General features: G+C 46.0%; 1 protein-coding gene across 1 annotated transcript in view; it reads right to left on the minus strand.

Moving 5' to 3' along the window:
- The window catches only part of ATP6V0A4 (ATPase H+ transporting V0 subunit a4), a 45,642-nt gene that overhangs the window by 9,898 nt on the left and 14,186 nt on the right, over nt 1-21,558 (minus strand). The window contains exons 9-16 of the mRNA XM_040259964.1: nt 20,809-21,021; nt 19,823-19,973; nt 18,070-18,209; nt 15,868-16,025; nt 11,957-12,050; nt 8,245-8,363; nt 5,536-5,752; nt 3,237-3,338 (exon numbers count right to left, since the gene is read on the minus strand). Coding sequence (XP_040115898.1) covers nt 3,237-3,338; nt 5,536-5,752; nt 8,245-8,363; nt 11,957-12,050; nt 15,868-16,025; nt 18,070-18,209; nt 19,823-19,973; nt 20,809-21,021 — 1,194 coding nt within the window. The remainder of the gene's footprint in view (nt 1-3,236; nt 3,339-5,535; nt 5,753-8,244; nt 8,364-11,956; nt 12,051-15,867; nt 16,026-18,069; nt 18,210-19,822; nt 19,974-20,808; nt 21,022-21,558) is intronic.

Here is a 21,558-nt window from a genome sequence, read left to right on the forward strand (position 1 = left end):
GTTAGAAATCAGGATAATGGTCAACCTTGGGCCAAGAGTGACAGGAAACAGGCACAAAGGGACTTCGGGGCCTGATGATGCTCTGAGTCTCCATCTGAGTGCTGGTCACACAAGTGTGTTCATGTTGTGATATGTCACTAATATGCGCCCTTATCAGGTGTGTACTTGTATGTGTGTAGTCAGTTCCGTCACTCAGTCGTGTCCGACTCTTTGCAACCCCGTGGACTGCAGCACATCAGGCCTCCCTGTCTATCACCAATTCCCAGAGTTTATTCAAACTCATGTCCATTGAGTCAGTGATGCCATCCAGCCATCTCATCCTCTGTCACCCTCTTCTGCTCCTGCCTTCAATCTCTCCCAGCATCAGGGTCTTTTCCAATGAGTCAGTTCTTCACATCAGGTGGCCAAAGTATTGGAGTTTCAGCTTCAGCATCAGTCCTTCCAATGAATATTCAGGACTGATTTCCCTTAGGATGCACTGGTTGGATCTCCTTCCAGTCCAAGGGACTCTCAAGAGTCTTCTCCAACACCACAGTTCAAAAGCATCAATTCTTTGGTGCTCAACTTTCTTATAGCCCAACTCTCATATCCAAACATGACTACTGGAAAAAACCATAGCTTTGACTAGATGGATGTTTGTTGGCAAAGTAATGTCTCTGCTTTTTAATATGCTGTCTAGGTTGGTCCTAGACAGCATATAACTTTTCTTCCAAGGAACAAACGTTTTTAATTTCATGGCTGCAGTCACCATCTGCAGAGATTTTGGAGCCCAAAAAAATAAAGTCTGTCACTGTTTCCGCTGTTTCCCCATCTATTTGTCATGAAGTGATGGGACCAGATGTCATGATCTCAGTTTTCTGAATGTTGAGTTTTAAACCAACTTTTTCACTCTCCTCTTTCACTTTCAAGAGGCTCTTTAGTTCTTCACTTTCTGCCATATTTTCTTCCTTGCTTTCTGCAGGGACCCAACATTATAGTATTACAGAGGAGCCTGAGGAAATAGGACCTCTGTTCACATCCCCTGAGGCCCATCAAAACAAACCTGTTTACAATCTCTATGTATTGGACCTCCTTAAGGTTTCATAGAGGGAACTGGAAAGAGGCCAAATAATTCCATTATGGAATCATCTCGTGAATGGAAGTGGGAGGAAATGTTTCGAACATGAGAAAGGACCATCCAGCAGCCTAAGGAATCAACCAATAGCCCTACACTCCAAGGGCCAAGGAGACAAATCTCCAAGCAGTCTTTGGGAGCTCCTGTTCCCCTGAGCCAGTCTAGGAGGTACCATCCAACATGGCAGACCACAGAAATACCGTTACTTCCTTCTCCGTTGTACACAGCATCCATGGGGAGAAGGGAGAAATCCATCACTTTGAGTTCCACCACTATTTAAATAGTTTTGCTGAGCAAAGAATAAGACAAGCTATGCTTTGAGAGTCCCGGGACTCTGGACAGCCAGCAGGAACCCAGCCCTCAGATTACAAGCAGGTGGAGCTTCTAGGAAAAACAGCTGCATCTATGTCTGCAGAAAAGATATTTGCCACCTTCCTTTCAAACACCCATCACCTATTTGGACAATGGTCCACTTCAGCTGTCCTTCACCATCTTGGTCTCTCACCAGTTAACCAAACAATAAACAAGTATTCTTTGCTTTGCCTTCCTATGTGTGTATATCCCACATAAATTATATTTCAGACAGGCTTTAGATCTAGTCAAGCCTGGCAGGAAAGAGTGGGAGGGGCAGGTGATTTAGAAAGACGGCGCCACCGAGGGACGAACCTCCTGAACTTCAGCCTCATCTGATCTAGATCCCTGACTCAAATGTCAGCCAGGTCACAGTTTAGAAAGAAAAGGTTTATCCAAATATATTCACAACCACTTAAAATACATGTGATCTCAGAACAGCCCATTTAATCTTTTGCACTAACAGAGGGAAGCAGAGACTGATCATTTCAAACAGCACCTGTGTGTCATTTCTAGACTCGAAAGCTCCCTGGACAGTTGATCTTCCTTATTCCTACTTGATTTAGGTGGACAGTAAATTCTTTATCAACCCCTGAGTAAACCTGAGGCTTGGGAGAAATTTAGACAAAAGGAAGAAGTGGGCTGAAACTGGTGTTTGAAAATAGAGTGAAAAATCACAAATAAACAAGAACGGATTTATTTGAATTTGTTTACTCCTCTAGTTTCCTCACACAGTCTGTAGCATGATAGAGCGCGTGCATACTAAGTCGATTCAGTTGTGTCCGACTTTTGCGACAGTATCAACTGCAGCTCACCAGGCTCCTCTGTCCGTGGCATTCTCCAGGCAAGAATACTGGAGGAGATTGCCATGCCCTCCTCCATGGGATCTTCCCAACCCAGAGATCGAACCCCTGTCACATTACGTTTCCTGCACTGACAGGTGGATTCTTTACCACTAGCACCACCTGGGAAGCCCAACGTAACATAGTAAAAGCCCACAGCTTTATGAAAAACAATGTCCAGTACACACTAAACCTGTAGTATAAGACTTATTTTTAACTAAAAAGAAAACCACGTTCAGACACCTAGAGATCATTAACCAACCCTAGACTCAGTACACACACCCCAAGCACAGTTTGCAACACATAAGCTTAAATGGGACCATTAGGCTGGACCATAAGGAAGGCAGAGTGCCTAAGAATTGATGCTTTCAAACTATGGTGCTGGAGAAGACTCTTGAGAGTTCAGGGACAGTATGGGGATCAAACCAGACAATCCTAAGGGAAATCAACACTGCATATTCATTAGAAGGACTGATGCTGAAACTTTCAATAATTTGACTGTGTGATGTGAAGAGCCAACTCACTGGAAAAGACCCTGATGCTGGGAAAGACTGAAGGCAGAAAGAGAAGAGGCTGGCAGAGGATGAGATGGTGGATGGCATCACCAACTCAATGGACATGAGTGTGAGCAAACTCTGGGAGATGGTGAGAGACAGAGAGGCCTGGCAAGCTGCAGTCCACGGGATGACAAAGTCAGACAGTACTTAGCGACTGAACAATTATGCTGGAAACGAGATGACCCCAAAGAAAAGCTGAGCTCTGTAGAGGAAGCATACCTGGGGTGGGCCAGTTCCTCACCTCTCCACCCTCACCTCAGCAGGCTCTTCAGGCCCTGGTACACCCAGCATTCTCTATAAACCCCTGACTTATATTTCCAGGGGACCCACACTCCTAACCACAGTGAGGGAACTGAAGGGGATGGTGCTTACCTGGGATTTCCGATGGTTGGCTCTAAGGATAAACGGCTTAATCAGAAGCATCCATGGCACAGAGATCAAAGCCATAATAACAAAGAAACTCTGGACTTCTTGCTGTAAGACCGAAGTGGGAAGGTCTTAGCGCTTCAAGGTGACTGCACAGCATACTTTAGGTGATACAAATGATCAATATGGATCAACTACACATGATCAATACACACGATCAAACGCATTTCATTTGGAGAGATCAGAAGCATTTCAGTAAATCCATTTGCCTTCCCATGTGGGCTATTCCCACTGCAGAGAGACACCTGTCAGTCCACTCATGGCAGGCACAGGGGACTTCCTCTCTTTATTCCTTACTTTCCATGAAGCCCCTGATTGTACACCCACACCTTATGGAGCCAGTCACTGGACAGGAGTGTTCACGAGCCACATCATAAGGGCACTTTATTTGTCTCATGTCTCCTTGACTCTGTTCTGTGCGGACAGTTAGCACTGGTCCTGGAAAAAGATCAGGCCTGGCACTTTACCAGTCATTCTGGAGTGACCAAAAGTCCTTTCATCACTTTAAGTCACAGACATTATCTCCATCAGTAATCCTGCTTTTTTTAAAAAAAAATATGTATTTATTTACTTGACTGAATATTACTTTATTTAATTGTGGTATGTGGGATCTAGTTCCCTCACCAGCAATCAAACCTAGGCCTTGCATTAGGAGCATGGCATCTTAGCCACTAGACCACCAGCAAAGTCCCTCCATCAGTAATCTTATATTTCCAGTATTACTGAGCCCTGCTGCTCTCACATCCAAAAAAAGTACTCACGATGGCCACTTGACTTGCACAGTCTCATTGTGGGTGAGTTATCTAATGGGTTCAGGGACATCTGGACTGAACTCTTTCACTCTGTGTGTGTGTGCCACAATTCACTTCATTTTGGAATGAGACGTCCATGGTCTTTGTGCCTCGTTGAAACCCAGGAGTCATCCCAGTTTATCATCCTGTTAGGTATTTCCTTTCACATCCTCGACCCCACTGCTTCTTCTTACCCTCCTGAGTCACCAGGTTTGAGGAGTGACCCATGGCTCCTGTGGTCTAAAGGACCAGGATGCCGGGGGAGGCTTTTTTCAGAGCCACTGTGTTCAGAGTAAAAGGGAAAATGTTTCTTGAGCCCTCACATTTCTCTAACTCTCTGGCATGTTCCCAGTGAGACGATTTATCATCACCACAACTGTAGTAAGATTTACCCCAATAACAGTGATTTACCCCCACTAACAGTGATAACATCTTACTTGCTCCGTCTCCTACCCTCCTCCACCCTTAATTACTTACAAGGAGGATGGGAGGTGGGGTGGGAACCACATGCAAGGCACTCGCCAGTCCCAGGCCCCTGCCCTCGAAGCTACCTCATTGCCTTCTGCCTGATATTATATCATGCTTTTCCCCTTCACAATGTCTAAAGCAACCAGATGTGTCTCCTGAGATGTTGCTCTTCTCTTTGATACTGAAACACAGCACAAAGCAGCCAGTGCAGTGTTGGGAGCATGCATGCTCACTCACTCAGTCATATCCAACTCTTCGCAACCCCATGGACTATAGCCCGCCAGGCTCCTCTGTCCATGGGATTCTCCAGGCAAGAATACCAGAGTGGGTTGCCATTTCCTCCTCCAGGGAATCTTCCCAGCCCAGGGATCAAACGCATGTCTCCTGCACTGGCAGGAGGATTTTGTACCACTGAACTACCTGAGAAGCCCACCAAATATTTATTTATTTGACTGTGGCATATGGGATCCAGCTCCCTGACCCAGGGATCGAACCTGAGCCCTCCTGCACCAGGAGTACAAAGACCCATCCTTTGGCCCACCAGGGAAATCCCACGGACAGAGGAGCTTGGCATGCTATGGTCCATGGGGTCTTAAAGAACTGAACACGACTTAGCAACTAAACAACAACTAGAGTTTACTTTTATAATAAAAGATTATTCCATTTTAAGATACTATTTAGAGCACTTACAGTTTCAAGCCAATCAATTTGAAGGATTATTTTTCTCTTTCTTCGCAGACAATGTACAAGCCAGTTTTCAACCCCATGGCTATAACCCCTCAGGTGCATTACCCAAACAGAAACCACTGGAGCTGCCTCAAATGTGGAGAAGTTATTCATTCCGGGCCTTCTGAAATCTGAAGAACCGAACACGTTGGGTGCTGAGATGGCTCAGTCTTACAGATAATTACTCTCTGCAAAACCTAAGAGCAGGAGAGATTTGACATAATCAAAATGCATAAAAGAAAAAGAAAGCCCAGAAGTACCTGATATTGGTACAGAGGTACATTCGAAGAGTCCTTGTAGTTAAATAGGAACATGTTGATGAAGTGGATAAGGATGCTTGGGGCTCGCCGGGACACAGAGACACTGAAGGAGCACCATTTGAAGATGATCATGAAGACCAGGTATCCAAAAAGACTCAGGATAAAAATCATCTCAGGGATGAACTGCAGAATGATGTTCAGAGTGTTTCTGAAGAACCTAGGGGTGGAAAACACACATACAAGAGAGAACACTGAAGGAATGCCAATCACTCACCATTCTCTCCAAAGAGCCAAGTGTTCATTTTTTTGTTTTTTGAATCCTGCATCCTCTCTCCAGGTAAGTAGTAATCACGCATGGATGGAAAAATGAGAAAGAAAGGTGCTTTTGCACAAACAGTTCAGAGAGAGCCACAGTCTAGAAGGTAAAGTCATGAGGCAAAGGACAGGCTCACACAGACAGCTGGTGACCCGGGCACAGCTTCCTGTGCAGACCCAATTCATACCTACACAGTCAAGGGCATAAGGATACAGATGCAAGGCTTGACAGCTATTCTCAAAAGGATGCTCTGAAACAGGTGTTGGCCAACAACAGCCCATGAGCCAAACTGAGCCCATTACCTAGTTTTGTACAGCCTGGGTTTTACATTTTTTTAACGGTTTGGGGAAAATCAAAAGAACAATATTTTATGACCCAAGAAAACTGTAGGAAATCCAAACTTCAGTTTTAATTTGACTGGAACACAGTCACACTCATTTGTTTACGCACTGTCTGTGGCAGTGTTCATTCACGCTACAACACTGGAATTGAGTAGCAGTGACAGAGACCACCTGCCCTGCAAAGCCCAGCATAGTTACTACCTGGCCCTTCACACAGAAGGTTTGTCAACTCCTGCTCTAAGACACAGAGAAAGTCCCACGAGACTAAGCTGGGGGATCCCCAGGTAAAACGTCAGAAGGAGCCTGTTAATTATAAGAGCTGTGGCAGGGAAAATGGAGATCCTGTAATAAAGCAGGCTTGAGAGAGATCGTTGAGGCTGGCCTGACACACGATGCTAAGCACAGTCCACCCGGAAAGTCCTTTCTGGTTTTATCCTAGTTTTACCTCTCATGTAACTCTCACAGCACTTTCAAACAGGCAGTAGTACCAAGGCGTTGTCATTCACTTACTCACTAAATCGTTCTTATTTTTCAAGTAGAATCATATGTCCATTGGTTTTCCAATAGACATGGGGCACCACAAGACTGGTTCTGGCCAGTGAAATGGGAACAGAGGTGGCATGTATCACTCTGGGTGGCAGCTTAAGAATCAGTGTGTAACTGACTGCTCTCTCCTGCCACAGCAACTCGCAACTTCTAGGTGGCGGCCGCCCATCAGCCCTGGTCCTAGTGTGAGGATAAGATGAGCAGCACCCCCAGTGGTCCACCATGACATGTATCATGGCCTTGAGACACTGAGATTTGAGAGTTGCTTGTTTCTACACAATAACTGACGCATTCTGACTCCTCTATTCCCACTCTGTGGAAGAAAATGATCACAGACACGTTCAGCAACACATCTATGATCACGCAGCTACAAGTGTGTCAAATCTCTGATTCTAAACCTTGCATCATTTCTGCAGTATGGTACTGCCCCCCTGGCAGGTGGGTTTTGGTGGATCACAGACACGTTCAGCAGCATACGTATGATCACACAGCTACCTGAGCTGTGTGCGTGCTGTGCTCAGTCGCTTCAGTCATGTCCAACTCTTTGCGGCCTAAGAATGTGGCCTGCCAGGCTCCTCTGTCCATGGGATTCTCCAGGCCACAATACTGGAGTGGGTGGCCGTGCTGGGTGTCAAATCTCTGATTCTAAACCTTGCATCATTTCTGCAGTACGGTACTGCACTCCTGGCAGGTGGGTTTTGGTGATATCTACAAGCGGCCATGTCCATAAAGGGTCTCTAAATAGGCTGTTTTCAAGAATTTACAACTTTAGCACAAATATACAAGTTTGACAAGCTTTGGTAGAGATACAGCATAACAGAAAGGATAGATGGAGAAATTAACCACCAAAGAAGTGAAAGAGAGGCCACTGCCAGTATGAAGAAATGAATACCACGTGGAATTCAGAATCTGAGGGCACTCTGGCCCATATGCAATGGGGCTAAACCCAGACAGAGCAGCAACTGAGGCCTGGTGGGTTGGGAGGAGACAGAACACTGTGGCTGCAGCCCATGGGGTTGTGAGGAGTCAGATACAACCATGAGGCTACACAGCAACAGCAACAGCAACAGCAACAGCACTGTGGGCTTGCAGTCTCTTCCTGAACTCTCCAACGTTTCTGAGGTGAAAGGCGCACTCAGCTCAGGAGAAACAGAGGTATCATTTCTGGCAAATCAGCTTGTCCAAGCTCACGCCAAGAGACCCAGAATGGTAAAGAATCTGCCTGCAATGCAGGAGACCCAGGTTCGATCCCTAGGTCAGGAAGATCCCCTGGAGGAGGAAATGGCAGCCCACTCCAGTATTCTTGTCTGGGAAATCCCATGGACAGAGAAGCTTAGTGGGCTACGGGCCATAAGGTCGCAAAGAGCTGGACACGACTGAGCCTCTAACACCTCACACGCCTTAGGAAGGAAACTTACAGATGCTCACAGGACGCACTGGTGGCTCTGTTACCACTCGTCACCGACGTGGCCAGACCAACAGGCACAAGTTCGTCACAAAACCTACCTGTAATTGAAAAGGCTGAGAATGACACCAAAAACCATCTGGACAATTCCCAGGATAACTGACATCTTCATCTTATAGGAGTTCAAAAACGTTAGCTTGTTTGAAGCCAAGTTCCAAATCTGGAAGGGAAACAAGACAAGAAGCACATGAGACCAAAGGGAGAAAGCAGCACCGACATGCACACCCCACCATGTGCAAAACAGATGATAGCTGCTGAGAAGCTGCTGTGGAACCCGGGAAGCCCAGCACTGACATGCACACCCTACCATGTGCAAAACAGATAGCTGCTGAGAAGCTGCTGTGGAACAGGAAGCCCAGCCTGGCGCTGTGATGACCTAGAGGGGCGGGATGGGGAAGGGGAGGGAGGCAGTGTATGTACGATTATGGCTGATTTGCACTGTTGCATGGCAGAAACCAACACGAGATCGTAAAGTAATTTTCCACAAAATTAAAGAAAGAAATACATGAGACCAGAGTCTAGAAGTTCTATCAGAGTCAGGCACTAGAGCTATGTTTGCTCTGAGAAAGTCACTCAGGGAAGCACCTCCACTACCCTGATCAACCACTTTGGCATCGGAGCTGCACCAGGCTTGTCCTGCACCCTCTGCTTTGCCTGCCTGGTTGGCCAATACCCACAGGATCACTCAACACGGTGAGGGCAGGGTTACCTGTACACTTTAGACCCAGCCAGGAAAAGCTAAAAACATTCACGGGTAAGTACCAGGCACATACTAAGCCCTTTAAGTGTATTTATCTCATTTAATTCTAATAAAAACCCTATGAGATAGTTATAAGTATTTCCATTTTACAGATAAGTACAATTACAAAATCTCAGGGAGACTGTTATTTACACACTCAGGGAGAAATAATATAATAGCAAATGGGGCATTTATTCCATATGCACCAGACTCTTCTGGGTGTTTTACCTATAAAATCCATTTACTCTTCTGAGCAACTCAATGAGGACTATTATTACACCCATTTTACAGACGAGGAAACAGAGACACAGAGATAATAATTTGCTCAAAATCACATAGCAAGTAAACAGAAAAGCCAAGATTTAAACACAGGCTGTCTGATCCTAAATCACCAGCTTTTAACCACTGTGTAATGTTCATTTATTATAAAATATTTACAAACACTTTTAGAAAGTCCCCTCAGCTGATGCTCAAATATTTTGCGATCTGATTCACAAATAGATGTGTAACACAGTTAATAAATGCAGCTGTAGAAATTTACATTATATAAAAATCAAACCCTTCATTAATATATATGTGCTATTAATAGAAATGTTCTATTAAAGAGATTATCTCTGGGGAATCAGATTGTAGGAACAGGAAAGGCAAGAAAGCCAACTCATTTTTTAAAATAATTTTTGCATTATATGGAGTTTTAATCATATATATTGTTGCTGTTGTTCAGTCACTAAGTCACATCCTACTCTTTGCAATCCAATGGACTGCAGCACACCAGGCTTCCCTGTCCTTTACTATCTCCCGGAGTTTGCTCAAATTCATGTCCATTGTGTCAATGATGTATTATTATTTTATAAGAAAAAGACTAAAACATTTTAAAAATCTAAATGTTACTAGGAAAAAATGTATCATTTTCAGCATCCCACCTTGCCTTTCACCCTCACATTTTTCCAACTAGTGGGCAGATGACAAAATTGAATGCAGACAAGAGACCATTTCCCAGATAGCTAAGTGGTAAAGAATCTGCCTGCCAATGCAGGAGACACAAGAGATGCGGGTTCGACCCCTGGTTTGCAAAGATCCCCAGGAGGAAGAAATGGCAACCCACTCCAGTATTCCTGCCTGGAAAAGCCCATGGACAGAGGAGCCTGACAGGCTGGAGGCCACAGGGTCGCAAAGGAGCTGTACACGACTGAGCACGCACGCAGAGACTGGATTACTCAGTTTTGAAAGGTTAAGTACGCTATTCTCCCTTTGTCTGTGAGGAACAAAACTGGGCAGATAGGATTTGCTGATGCATCAGATGGGGGCTGTAAAGGGAACAGACAAGACGGTAGGAGCAATGATATTCAAAGGAAAGAAAAGTAAAACAGACCTTAAAAATCACACCCATCTATACTCCCCCTCTGCCTGCCTGCTACTCGTGAAACTCCTAGGACCAAAGATAAAGCCTTCCAGTCTACAAAAATAACAACTTGTGTTTATTTTTAGCACCTTGCAGCTTACAAACCAGGCTTCAAGGATTTAACCTATTCTGATAAAACTTAAAATGCAAGTGCCAAGTAAAACCAATCCTGGGTGATGCTTGCTGTTTTTATAAGAGAAGGGAGGCAGGCAGAAAGTAGGAGGACTCAAAACTGAAGAGAGGGTGAACCCCAAGAGAGGAGAGACCAGAGAACCAATTTTAGTGCAGTATTATCCCTCAATTAAAAGCCACTTGTTATTGGAAGGAAAGCTGTGACAAACTTAGCATATTAAAAAGTAGACATCACTTTGCCGGCAAAAGTCTCTATAGTCAAAGCTATGGTTTTTCCAGTAGTCATGTATGGGTGTGAAAATTGGACCATAAAGAAGGATGAACGTCAAAGAATTGGTGCTTTCGAACTATGGTGTTGGAGAAGACTCTTGCGAGTCTCTTGGACTTCAAGGAGATCATACCAGTCAATCCTAAAGGAAATCAACCCTGAATATTCATTGGAAGGACTGATGCTAAAGCTGAAGCTCCAATCCTTTGGCTACCTGATGCAAAGAGCCAACTCACTGGAAAAACCTTGATGCTGAGAAAGATTGAGAGCAGAAGGAGAAGGGGGTGGCAGAGGATGAGATGGTTGGATGGCATCACCGACTCAATGGACAGGAGTTTGAGCAAGCTCCAGGAGACAGTGAAGGACAGGGAAGCCTGGCGTGCTGCAGTGCATGGGGTTGCAAAGAGTCAGACATGACTTAGTGACTGAACAACAGCAACATTATTCCTCTCAACTGTCAGCAAGTAAAACTGTGGTCTCAGGTTCTCTTCCAACAAAAAGAACATAGATGAGATGTTTATGAACCGTATCTACCAAGTTCAGGTCCAGACGCTCATGTTCATTTGGAGCACAAGCCTGCCATCTGCTGGTGATATGTGCTAAGGCCATGGTACCAGTGGCTTTGCACTAACAGGCACGCGTGACTTCTCGAAATCGCTTTGCACCTGAAGTTTAGGCAAAGGAACACCTTTGTCTGGCTCAAGTCCAACTGAGGTAGATATAACAAACCAATTAGAGTTAACGCATTTTTTAAAACTCTAATTCTATGCAGTAAAATAAAGCAAATATAAAAGCAAGTCCATACTTCTCTAGGAAAAAGTTAAGATGTTAATCTTTGGAATAAAATGTCAAAGTTGGGAACCTGGCTAGGATGCTAAATTGCTTATCTAACAAGCATATTTTCCAGGCAAACAAGGGCCTTTTAAAGAAGCAATTGTTAACCACCAAGGGTATGATTGAGAAGAAAGAGGCAGATGTTTGGGAAACTGCAGGGAAAATGACCCAGTGGCTGGATATAGGGTACAGGTAGGACATGTACTCGAATCTGGGGCAGTGTGTCACAAACACCTCCAAGACCTGCTCTTCTATCTCAACACATGTTTGTGGATTTCATAGGTCCTAGCACTTTCTTCCCCTCCACACAGAGAAGGGGAAGAAATCTCAGCAAGACATTTTACATAAGAAATATTTAACCTCAGAAGACATTATTACCGGATCAATTCCAAACGGGTATGGATTTCCAGAGTATACTCCCGGAACAGCTGGGTCCAGCTGCAACAGTGGATTCGTTTTCAATACCTGCATACTATTGACAGCAAAAGGAAAAACAAAAACAAAACCAATGATCAACCAGAGGTGGGAAAAATACTACAGGAACATCAGTCATCCACTTGCAAGCAGCCAGTCAAAGCCTAACTGTTGGTGTGACTCACCAACTGGCTCATTCGATTAACAAATAACCATGCTTCCCTGGTGACTCAGGGAGTAAAGACTCTGCCTGCAATGCTAGGAGACCGCGGTTCGATCCTTGGGTTGGGAAGATTCCCTGAAGGAAGAAATGGCAACCCACTCCAGTATCCTTGCCTGGAAAAACCCATGGACACAGAAGCCTGGCAGCTACAATCCATGAGGTCGCAAAGAGACTGAGTGACATTACTCACTGAATAACCACTATGTGCTAAGCTACAGAAATTACCCTCTGGCTCCCAAGGAGGTCACAGTCTGAGTTTCCCAAGGGCTCTCAGCCTGATGAGGTAAAGCAAAAACTATCCTACATCAAAAAAGAGGCAGGGGGAAGGGGTGCCAGGAGCATACGTGCGTGCACACTCAGTCGTGTCTGACTCTTTGCGACCCTGTGGAGTGCAGCCTACCAGGCTCCTCTGTCTGTGGGATTTCCCAGGCAAGAACGCTAGAGCGGGTTCCTGTTTCCTCCTCCAGGGGATCTTCCTGACACAGGGATTGAACCCACGTCTCCAGCGTCTCCTGCACTGGCAGGCAGGTTCTTCCAGCTGAGCAACTGGGGAAGCATAGAAGAAATAAAATCCAGCCTTGGGATCAGCCTGGGAAATCTCCCCTGGGGGCACAAGAGCTGATCCCGGAGGAGTGAACTGGCTTCCAGGAGTGGCCCCTGACCTCTGGGAACCTCAGCCCCTGAAAGTTATGGTCCACTGACTGCCTTTAAACCTGCGTTCGTTTCTCACTCAGAAGTGCAAATGTCAATGAGCGGGAACTTCTTACTGTCTGTGCAAACCTGGCGGGGCTAAGAACACTAGGGTTTAATTTTTTTTTTTTTAAGAGCACATGTCTGTGGAGGGACCCAAGACTGAGTAGCTGAAAGGGTGAAGAACAGGACGTTGGTACCTTAGGCTGCCTAGAAGAACATTCCCTCCCTCCTGCAGCTAGCGCGGTGGTGGTGTTTGTAGCCCAGTGCAGGGAGTTCAGGAAGCCTGATTACGCTGACCAGGCCCCCAGTGCCAGTGGAAGCAGCTGGGCCTGACCGGCCATCTCAGACCCAGAGCCCTGTCCAAAAGGCACACCTCAGCGCAAATGCTTGGATTTCACTATCAGAGATGTGTTTGTGTGACAAAATAAAAAGAGGAAATTGGCCTGGTGCCCACAGCCAAGCCATAGTATCTGCTGTGGAACATAAGCAATTTCAGGGAATATCAGATAAGGCCACAGGGTGACCGTGGTGGATCAAGACAAAAACAAGACCATTTCACAATCATATCTAATGTCAAAACATGGACATTTCAAGATAAGGACACTGTCCAAACCACAAAAATGACCTATCCTTCCCCTTATCCTCCCTGAAGCCAAATCCTCGAAGCCCTTCTAATAGTCTCTTACTGAGAGTGGTACACGGTCCCCAGTGAAGGAGGTTGTGACAGCGTCTCTAGCCCACTGTCAGGGTAAGCAGGCCCAAGACTTAGCTTGCAGCCAGTGACCAAAACCCTCCGCTGCGTCCTCTGCCGCTCTGATAGACGCCTGTGGCTTCCCTTCACCTCCCTGCTAAAGCAAGTCTGCTTCACACCATCCATGTGTGGGCGTGGGACCCAGCCTGGGGCCTCAGTCTGGGCATGGCCTCAAAAGCCTGGAACTGGGGGCAGAGGTCATTTGCCTGCACACAAAAGAACAATATTCTGATCCACATTTGCAGCGTGACAGCCAACCATCAGACTCGGACCTTTCCCAGGCACACTCCAGGGCAAATGAAAATTTGTGTGCATGGTTTGATAAAGTTTTGCCAATGTAACACCTTTCCGAGTCCATCACTATGCTTATGAGTGCAAACCTGAAGAGCAGCACTAAGCAAGCTGTCTTCAAACGGATGAAAGTTTTGTTCTTCGAGGCATCTCTTCAGGGTACTAATTGCAAAGAAAAAAAAAACCCATAGATATGGCCATCTGTAATTGGAATCCTGCAAAATGTTTTCTTTCTTCATTTTATTTATTTATTAACATTCCTGTCCTCTACTACAGGGCACTTGGATCCAGCAGAGGGACTAAAAGGAGATTCACGGAGCCTCAGTGACACACCCCCCTGACTACTATAGCCCCTCCCAGCCCCCCTTCAGTCAGCACCAAGCCCTCACATGCACTTGGGACACTCCACGTCAAAAGGAACCCTGTGCTGAATCTTTCCTAAGAAATCCTGGGATGAGATGGATGGTGTTTTCTCTCTCCCCATTTACAATATGCCGTGCAGATTTGGCAAGCAGCTAAGACCCTTGACATGTCTTCAATAGAAAGTCCTACTGTGCTTGGGAGAGAAAACACAGAGGAAGGGCTGTGCATCCGGGCAGGCATCTGTCTCTCCTTTCTCGCGGTGGTCTCCAGTCACTTCCCCTGGACGCTCCAGGCAAGACAGAGAAACCTGAAACTGAACTGAAGCATCTGTGGGGCAGATGTGAGGAACATCACCTGAGGCTTTTCAGTCTCAGTATGTAGCCCCTATTCCCTGGTGGCTCAGTGGTAAAGACCTGCCTCTCAATGCAGGAGACGCAGGTTCAATCCCTGGGTCGGGAAGATCCCCTGGAGAAGGAAATGGCAACCCACTCCAGTATTCTTGCCTGGAGAATCCCATGCACAGAGGAGCCTGGCGGGCTACAGTCCACATGGCCGCAAGAGTCGGACATGACTGAGCTACTAAAACAACAACAAAGTAACCTGGAAGCTCCCTGGTTATCTCGTGTGACGCTGGCAGCCCAGGGTCCCCCAAAGATCACGAAGTACTCAACATTCCCATGGGTTTCCCTCAAAGCTCCCTCTCCTCCATGGCCCTCCTCCCTCAATTCATCTCACTGACCCACTCCTCAAATTCGAAAATCTTTCTCCCTTTCCCCAAATCTCCATTCCTGAAGAGCTATTTCCATTCTGATGACTGTGTGTCTGATTAACAGCACAATAACCGGGGATGCCTGCAGGAAGTGTGCTTCGGGCCAGGGGATGTAGAGAGTTTGCAGGTCTCTCTTTCCTAAAGCCAAGACTTCTCCCCACCAGCCAGCCCACAATATCCCCTGCCTTCCTCACCCCGTCACCAACAAGGCAAATACAGGGAACTAGCAGTGCAAAACTTCTTCCTTTGCTTTTAACCAACCAAGCTGCTCTGAGCAGTCAAAGATAATGCCCTTCTGTTAAACCTGGGGCTTTGAACACTGGAAACCAATCATTCAAACAGCTCAACACTAGCATCAGCCTCTCTTCAAGCAAAGCCTCCTAAGTGTGTGGATGCATAAGTTCACTCTCTTTCCAATTCCAGGCCAAGCAAGAAAGGCCACCTTCTTCTCTCAAAGTCTTCTTGCTTCCACGACTGCTACTCTGATGCCCAGTTTATACCTGATTCACCCTTGTTTTCACAACAGTGCCTGGGAGTGGGATGTACTCCAGGATACCTACTTAATACAGCTGAAGTTTTGAAAAAACTTTCCATGCATAACAGTGACCAGCACAGTTAACTGAGGAAGTGATACAAGGTCTCACACTCAATAGATAACACTGAATTATTTGTTCAATTGGTGGGCACACCTCTGAGCAGAACCAGGCACAGAAGCCCCCAGCATGAGAACAATCACTGAGTCCACCTGGATGACCAGTGAGTGACCCACCTCTGTCCCAACTTACCTCCATGTGCCATTTCTGAACATGGGTTGGACGCTCCAGGAAGAGCCGAAGATGTTCAAAGACTTGGCGAAGCAGTCGTTATAGATCAAGCCCGTGTAGATGGAGAAGATGCCCATGAGGAGGATGAGGTAGCGCCCATGGAAGAAGGTGTTCCAAATCTGGCCCCAGGAAGACAGAGGACAACCGTCAGTGGGCTTTGAACCAGACCCCAGGGACGTGTCTTACAGGAGGCCCCCAGCACCACTGGACAGCTGCAGCCAAGAAACGGGCATCCTACACATAGGGGCAGTATCAGTCACCAGGCAGGCGTCAAAGTGTCCCAAACAGAAAGAGTACACCCACCCTGATCTTCCTGAGCTTCTAGAGCTGATCCAGAAAAGTCCTGAAATGGCAGTTATTGAGGAAACAAACCACGTAGCCTCACAGCCTTTAATTCAGCCTTGGTTAGAAAATGTAACTGAAGAAAAGTGTCAGCTGTAAAGGACACACTTGAAAGTGAGCAACTGCTGCCTTACTCCTTCCGGGAGACAAGAACAGAGCTGCCACTTACGCTGCTAAATTGTATGGCAAATCAAATCTATACTTGTGACATTGAGGGGGCTTCTCTGGCAGCTCAGACGGTAAAGAATCTGCTTGCAGTACAGGAGACCTCGCTTCGATCCCTGAGTCAGGAAGATCCCCTGGAAAAGGGAATGGCAACCCACTCCAGTATTCTTGCCTAAAGAATCCCATGGACTGAGGAGCCTGGCAAGCTACAGTCCATAGAGTCGCAAAGAGCCAGACACGACTAAGGACTAACACTTTACTTTGACTGATAACACTGAGTCTCTAAACACATCCACCAAGAAAAGGGAAGAGCTTTCTGTAAGACTGGTTGATGTATATCAGTCATTCTCAAAACTGCATACGTATAAGACTTTAAGTATGAATTATAGGAAAGCATATCCATTAAGATGCTTGTCATGGAAAACACTATTGGACATAGGTTGATTCTCCCACTAACCCTGTTTATAGTGGACTAGCTATGGCATCATTGAACTAGCTTGACTTAAGTCAACTTGTATTAAAGATGGCAGGTATTCTTAAAATTCAGGATAGAGTTAAAAGGTATGCATCCAGTTAAAATGTACTACAATGGACACAAAGTGACAGTAACTGATTAACCATAAAGAAAGCTGAGCACCGAAGAATTGATGCTTTTGAACTGTGGCGTTGGAGAAGACTCTTGAGAGTCCCTTGGACTGCAAGGAGATCCAACCAGTCAATCCTAAAGGAAATTAGTCCTGAATATTCACTGGAAGGACTGATGCTAAAGCTGAAGCTCCAATACTCTGGCCACCTGATGCAAAGAACTGACTCATTGGAAAAGACCCTGATGCTGAGAAAGATTGAAGGCAGGAGGAGAAGGGGATGACAGAGGATGAGATGCTTGGATGGCATCACCGACTCGATGGACATGAGTTTGAGCAAGCTCTGGGAGTTGGTGAAGGACAGGGAAGCCTGGTGTGCTGCAGTCCATGGGGTCACAAAGAGTCAGACATGACTGAACTGAACTGATTAAGTTGAAACAATGCAGGCTTGAGTTGTCTCAATCTTCACAATACTGTGAAGGGACTTCATGGAAAATGTGGAAATTTCAAATGTGAACTGATGTGAAGACATGATATTCAGGATTCCTCAGTGTTACATAAGGACACTGAGAATGGGCTGATTGTAGAAGGGCTCTGCCATGAAAAAATAGTTGTGATATTTTGAGTGAGAAGAAAGGAAGCTACAAATTAACATGGACTATTTCATCTCAATTTTAGAAAATTATATACTTATGTATAAGTACAGAAAAAAGCATTAATTGTAATTTTCTCTAGGTAGTTAGATTATTGTATTTTCCCAAATTTTATAAGAAACATATATTACTTTTCTAATCAAAGGGGAGAAAAATCAATGTTGGAAAAAAATGTAAAGGAAAAGATCAATACTTTCTTGGAAAATATACAATAAACAAAGATGGTACTGTACCAAACCATCCAAAGGATTTACCTTTGGCCAGGAATTTTTATGCTGAATTCTGGTCCCTTTTTTAACTTTCCATCTTTCCCTTACTTTTTAAAACATGTTATTTCCATGGTGAAAACAACAGACACATTTTTGATGTTCTACTTATAACCTCCAAGAAAACAGGTGAGACAGTTGATGGGCACCCACCTCATTGGTCGACTTTTGACCGAGCAAGCGTTTCTCATTAAGGACCATCCAAAGGGCTGCCAGGAACATCACAGTTCCATGACCACAGTCTCCAAACATCACGGCGAACAGGAAGGGGAAAGTGATGATGGTGTAGGGAGCTGCAGAGGCGAGACCACAATGGCCTGAGTGCTCCCAACATTCTTTCAGCCCCACATCAAAGATTTCCCTACCAGGCTCCATGACATAAAAGCTGGTCCCTTGCATCTTTCTGATTCTTCTCTCACCATCCCCACCCCTGACACTCACTTAGCCCTCACATACATTAACTCCTCAGTAGGTAAGTATTCTTACTCCACACTTTACAGATGAGCTGCGTTTTGGAGCAGCTAAGTGACCTTCTGAAGCTCCAATACTTTGGCCACCTGATGAGAAGAGTCGACTCATTGGAAAAAACTCTGACTCTGGAAAATATTGAGGGCAGGAGGAGAAGGGGCAACAGAGGATGAGATGGTTGGATAGCATCACCAACTCAATGGACAGGAGTTTGAGCAAACTCCAGGAAATAATGGAGGACAGGGAAGCCTGGCAGGCTGCAGTCCATGGGGTCGCAAAGAGTTGGACGTGATTTAGCAACTGAACAACACCAACAAAAGTGACTTTCCCCAAGATCACAAAGTTTCAGTCAGTTGAGTCACTCAGTCACGTCCGACTATTTGCAACCCCATGAATTGGAGCATGCCAGGCCTCCCTGTTCATCACCAACTCCCGAAGTTCACTCAGACTCACGTCCCTCGAGTCAGTGATGCCATCCAGCCATCTCATCCTCTGTCGTCCCCTTCTCCTCCTGCCCCCAAAGCATCAGAGTCTTTTCCAATGAGTCAACTCTTTGCATGAGGTGGCCAAAGTACTGGAGTTTCAGCTTTAGCATCATTCCTTCCAAAGAAATCCCAGGGCTGATCTCCTTTAGAATGGACTGGTTGGATCTCCTTGCAGTCCAAGGGACCCTCAAGAGTCTTCTCCAACACCACAGTTCAAAAGCATCAATTCTTCAGTGCTCAGCTTTCTTCACAGTCCAACTCTCACATCCATACATGACCACAGGAAAAACCATAGCCTTGACTAGACGGACCTTAGTCGGCAAAGTAATGTCTCTGCTTTTCAATATGCTATCTAGGTTAGTCATAACTTTAATGGGATTTAAAACCAGTTTTCTCTAAGTGCTTTCTATACCCTGTCCACTACCACCTTTTGTTTGTTTGTCAACCACTCACATGCACCACACACCTCCAGCAGTTACTCACAGGACCCTGCAATACAGGTCACAAATTAGATTCAAACTCAGGCTGGAGAACAGCAGCATCATGAACTGCTTGGCTAAAGGACATCTGGTCTACCCCTTTACTTTACAAATCAGACTCAGTGATACAGTATCACTGGGAATCCAGTCTTCTGACTAAAAGTCCTATCTGTGCTCATTGCCATCTCTCCCACACAACACTATGTGACTGTGAAGATGCCTAAGATGACCCTCATTGAATCAGTAAGAAAATGAAAACTGAATTTGTCTGCCTGAGAACAGGCAAAATCCTGTCAAGGAGCAAATCTCACTAATCACCATTTTAAAAGACAATTAGGGGCATTAGAAAACTAAGTAAGATTTTAGGAATGTCACAATTCAAAGCAATGAATTGCCAAGGCCACCGCTGTGATAAAGCTTGTTCAATTTTCATTTTCAAGCTGCTTGGTTGAGAAACACATCAGATTCCTTTACCTGGGTTCATCTCCCGGTAACTACCTATGCCATATGCATCTACAATATTCTGGAAGCCAGCTGTGAATTTATTTGTCCTGTTAAACGTGGGAGGAGCTGTTTTAGACTGCACTGCTGTCAAGATGGGGACCATGGAGGAGCCACTTAGTTCCTGCAAAAAGAAAGTATGAGAAGATGTTAGGAAGAACGCCATTGGCTAGGTGTAAGCACATGGATCACAGTCCAACTCCTGTCACTTACTCGGTGAACTTGGGACAATTTCTTGACCTGAGACTCATGATTTCATCTGAAGTTGGTACTTATGTAATTTATCTTAAAGGAGGGTTGTCAAAGAGAGTAGAGTTCCTCCTGATTCTCTGGCAATCTCCGTCCTCAAGCTCCTGCAAATGTTATGCACAGTTCTGAGCCCTCTACTTTTCCTTCTGACTTACTCTCTCAAGAGTTTATTCACTTTCCAAATTTTGTTCCTGTATTCCTAATGGCCTTGATCCTTTCCCAAATTTCAATGGGGCAAACAGGTGATGAGACAGGCCCCCCACTGGGCAGAGAGAGGACTCAAGAGCACGCACGGAGAGAGTTACACAAGGTGCCTGAGTGCTCAGCACAGCGGCAGGCATGGAGAGCCATCCACTCCCTGCGTTCTGGCTGTTGTGGCAGGTGTCTGGCTATCCGGCTTTCCAGCCCGACAAAGCTAGCAGAGTGACAGCACATCAGCGCCCAGTACACTCCTGCTAAGATCAAAGAAATGTTGCCTGTGGGTAAGGCACTGAGAAGAATAGGCATTTCTGACATGTGCCCACACACTGGGTAAGGACCGAAGGCAGAAAGATAGAGACAATCCTACCAGGTAAGGGTCATATGACTTAGGAGGCTAGCAATCTGAACACCTGGCAGAGGGCCCACTCAGCTGGACATGACCCGCCCCGCCCCCTGCCCCCGGCCACGCACCACGCCCCGCCCCCTGCCCCCTGCCCCCGGCCACGCACCACGCCTTGCTCCAGCGCCCTCCTAATGCGCGCGGCGTCTGCCACCGGGAACCAGATCTCAGCGATGACACACTGCTGGGTGACGTCAATGTTGCACATGTTCAGGATGTGATAAATGGCCTTCATCTTCTGCACTTTGATGACCCAGGAGTGCCAGTTGGCAGCTGCTTCTTGCAGGAGGCTCTGACGGTGAGACTCTGTCTGTGTTAACACCTGGCCAAAAAAACAGCACCCAGCAAAACAAAGGACACTCAGGGAGATGCCAGACAATATGGCAAAAATGCAGGACAGCCAGACCTGGAGGCGTCCTCGGCTCCTGGCCGCTCCTCTGCCTCGCAGGTCTCATCTGGCCTTGAACTCTCGCACTAGAGGTTAAAGCCCTAAGGCCAGCACTGTATCTTCGTTTTATTCTAAATCCCTTATAGTACTATTGTGATGGGTTGAATGGTGTCCCCCACAAAAGACATCCTAAGACCAGTAGCTGGGAACATGATCTTACTTGGAAATATGGTCTTTGCAGATGTGATCAAGTTAAAACGAGGTCATGCTGGAGTAGGGTGGGCACTATCCCAGTATGACCAGTGCTTTTATAAGAAATTTGGACACTGAGGCCCACAGGGAAGATGTGTGTGATGGGGGCAGAGACTGGAGTGACGCATCCACAAAGCAAGGGCCAGCAAGGATGGCTGACAGCCACCAGCAGCTGGGAAGATGCCTTAGTCCACTCAAGTGGCTATGACAAAATATCAG

Source organism: Oryx dammah, unplaced genomic scaffold (assembly GCF_014754425.2).
Source record: "Oryx dammah isolate SB20612 unplaced genomic scaffold, SCBI_Odam_1.1 HiC_scaffold_18, whole genome shotgun sequence".
Taxonomy (NCBI): Eukaryota; Metazoa; Chordata; class Mammalia; order Artiodactyla; family Bovidae; genus Oryx; species Oryx dammah.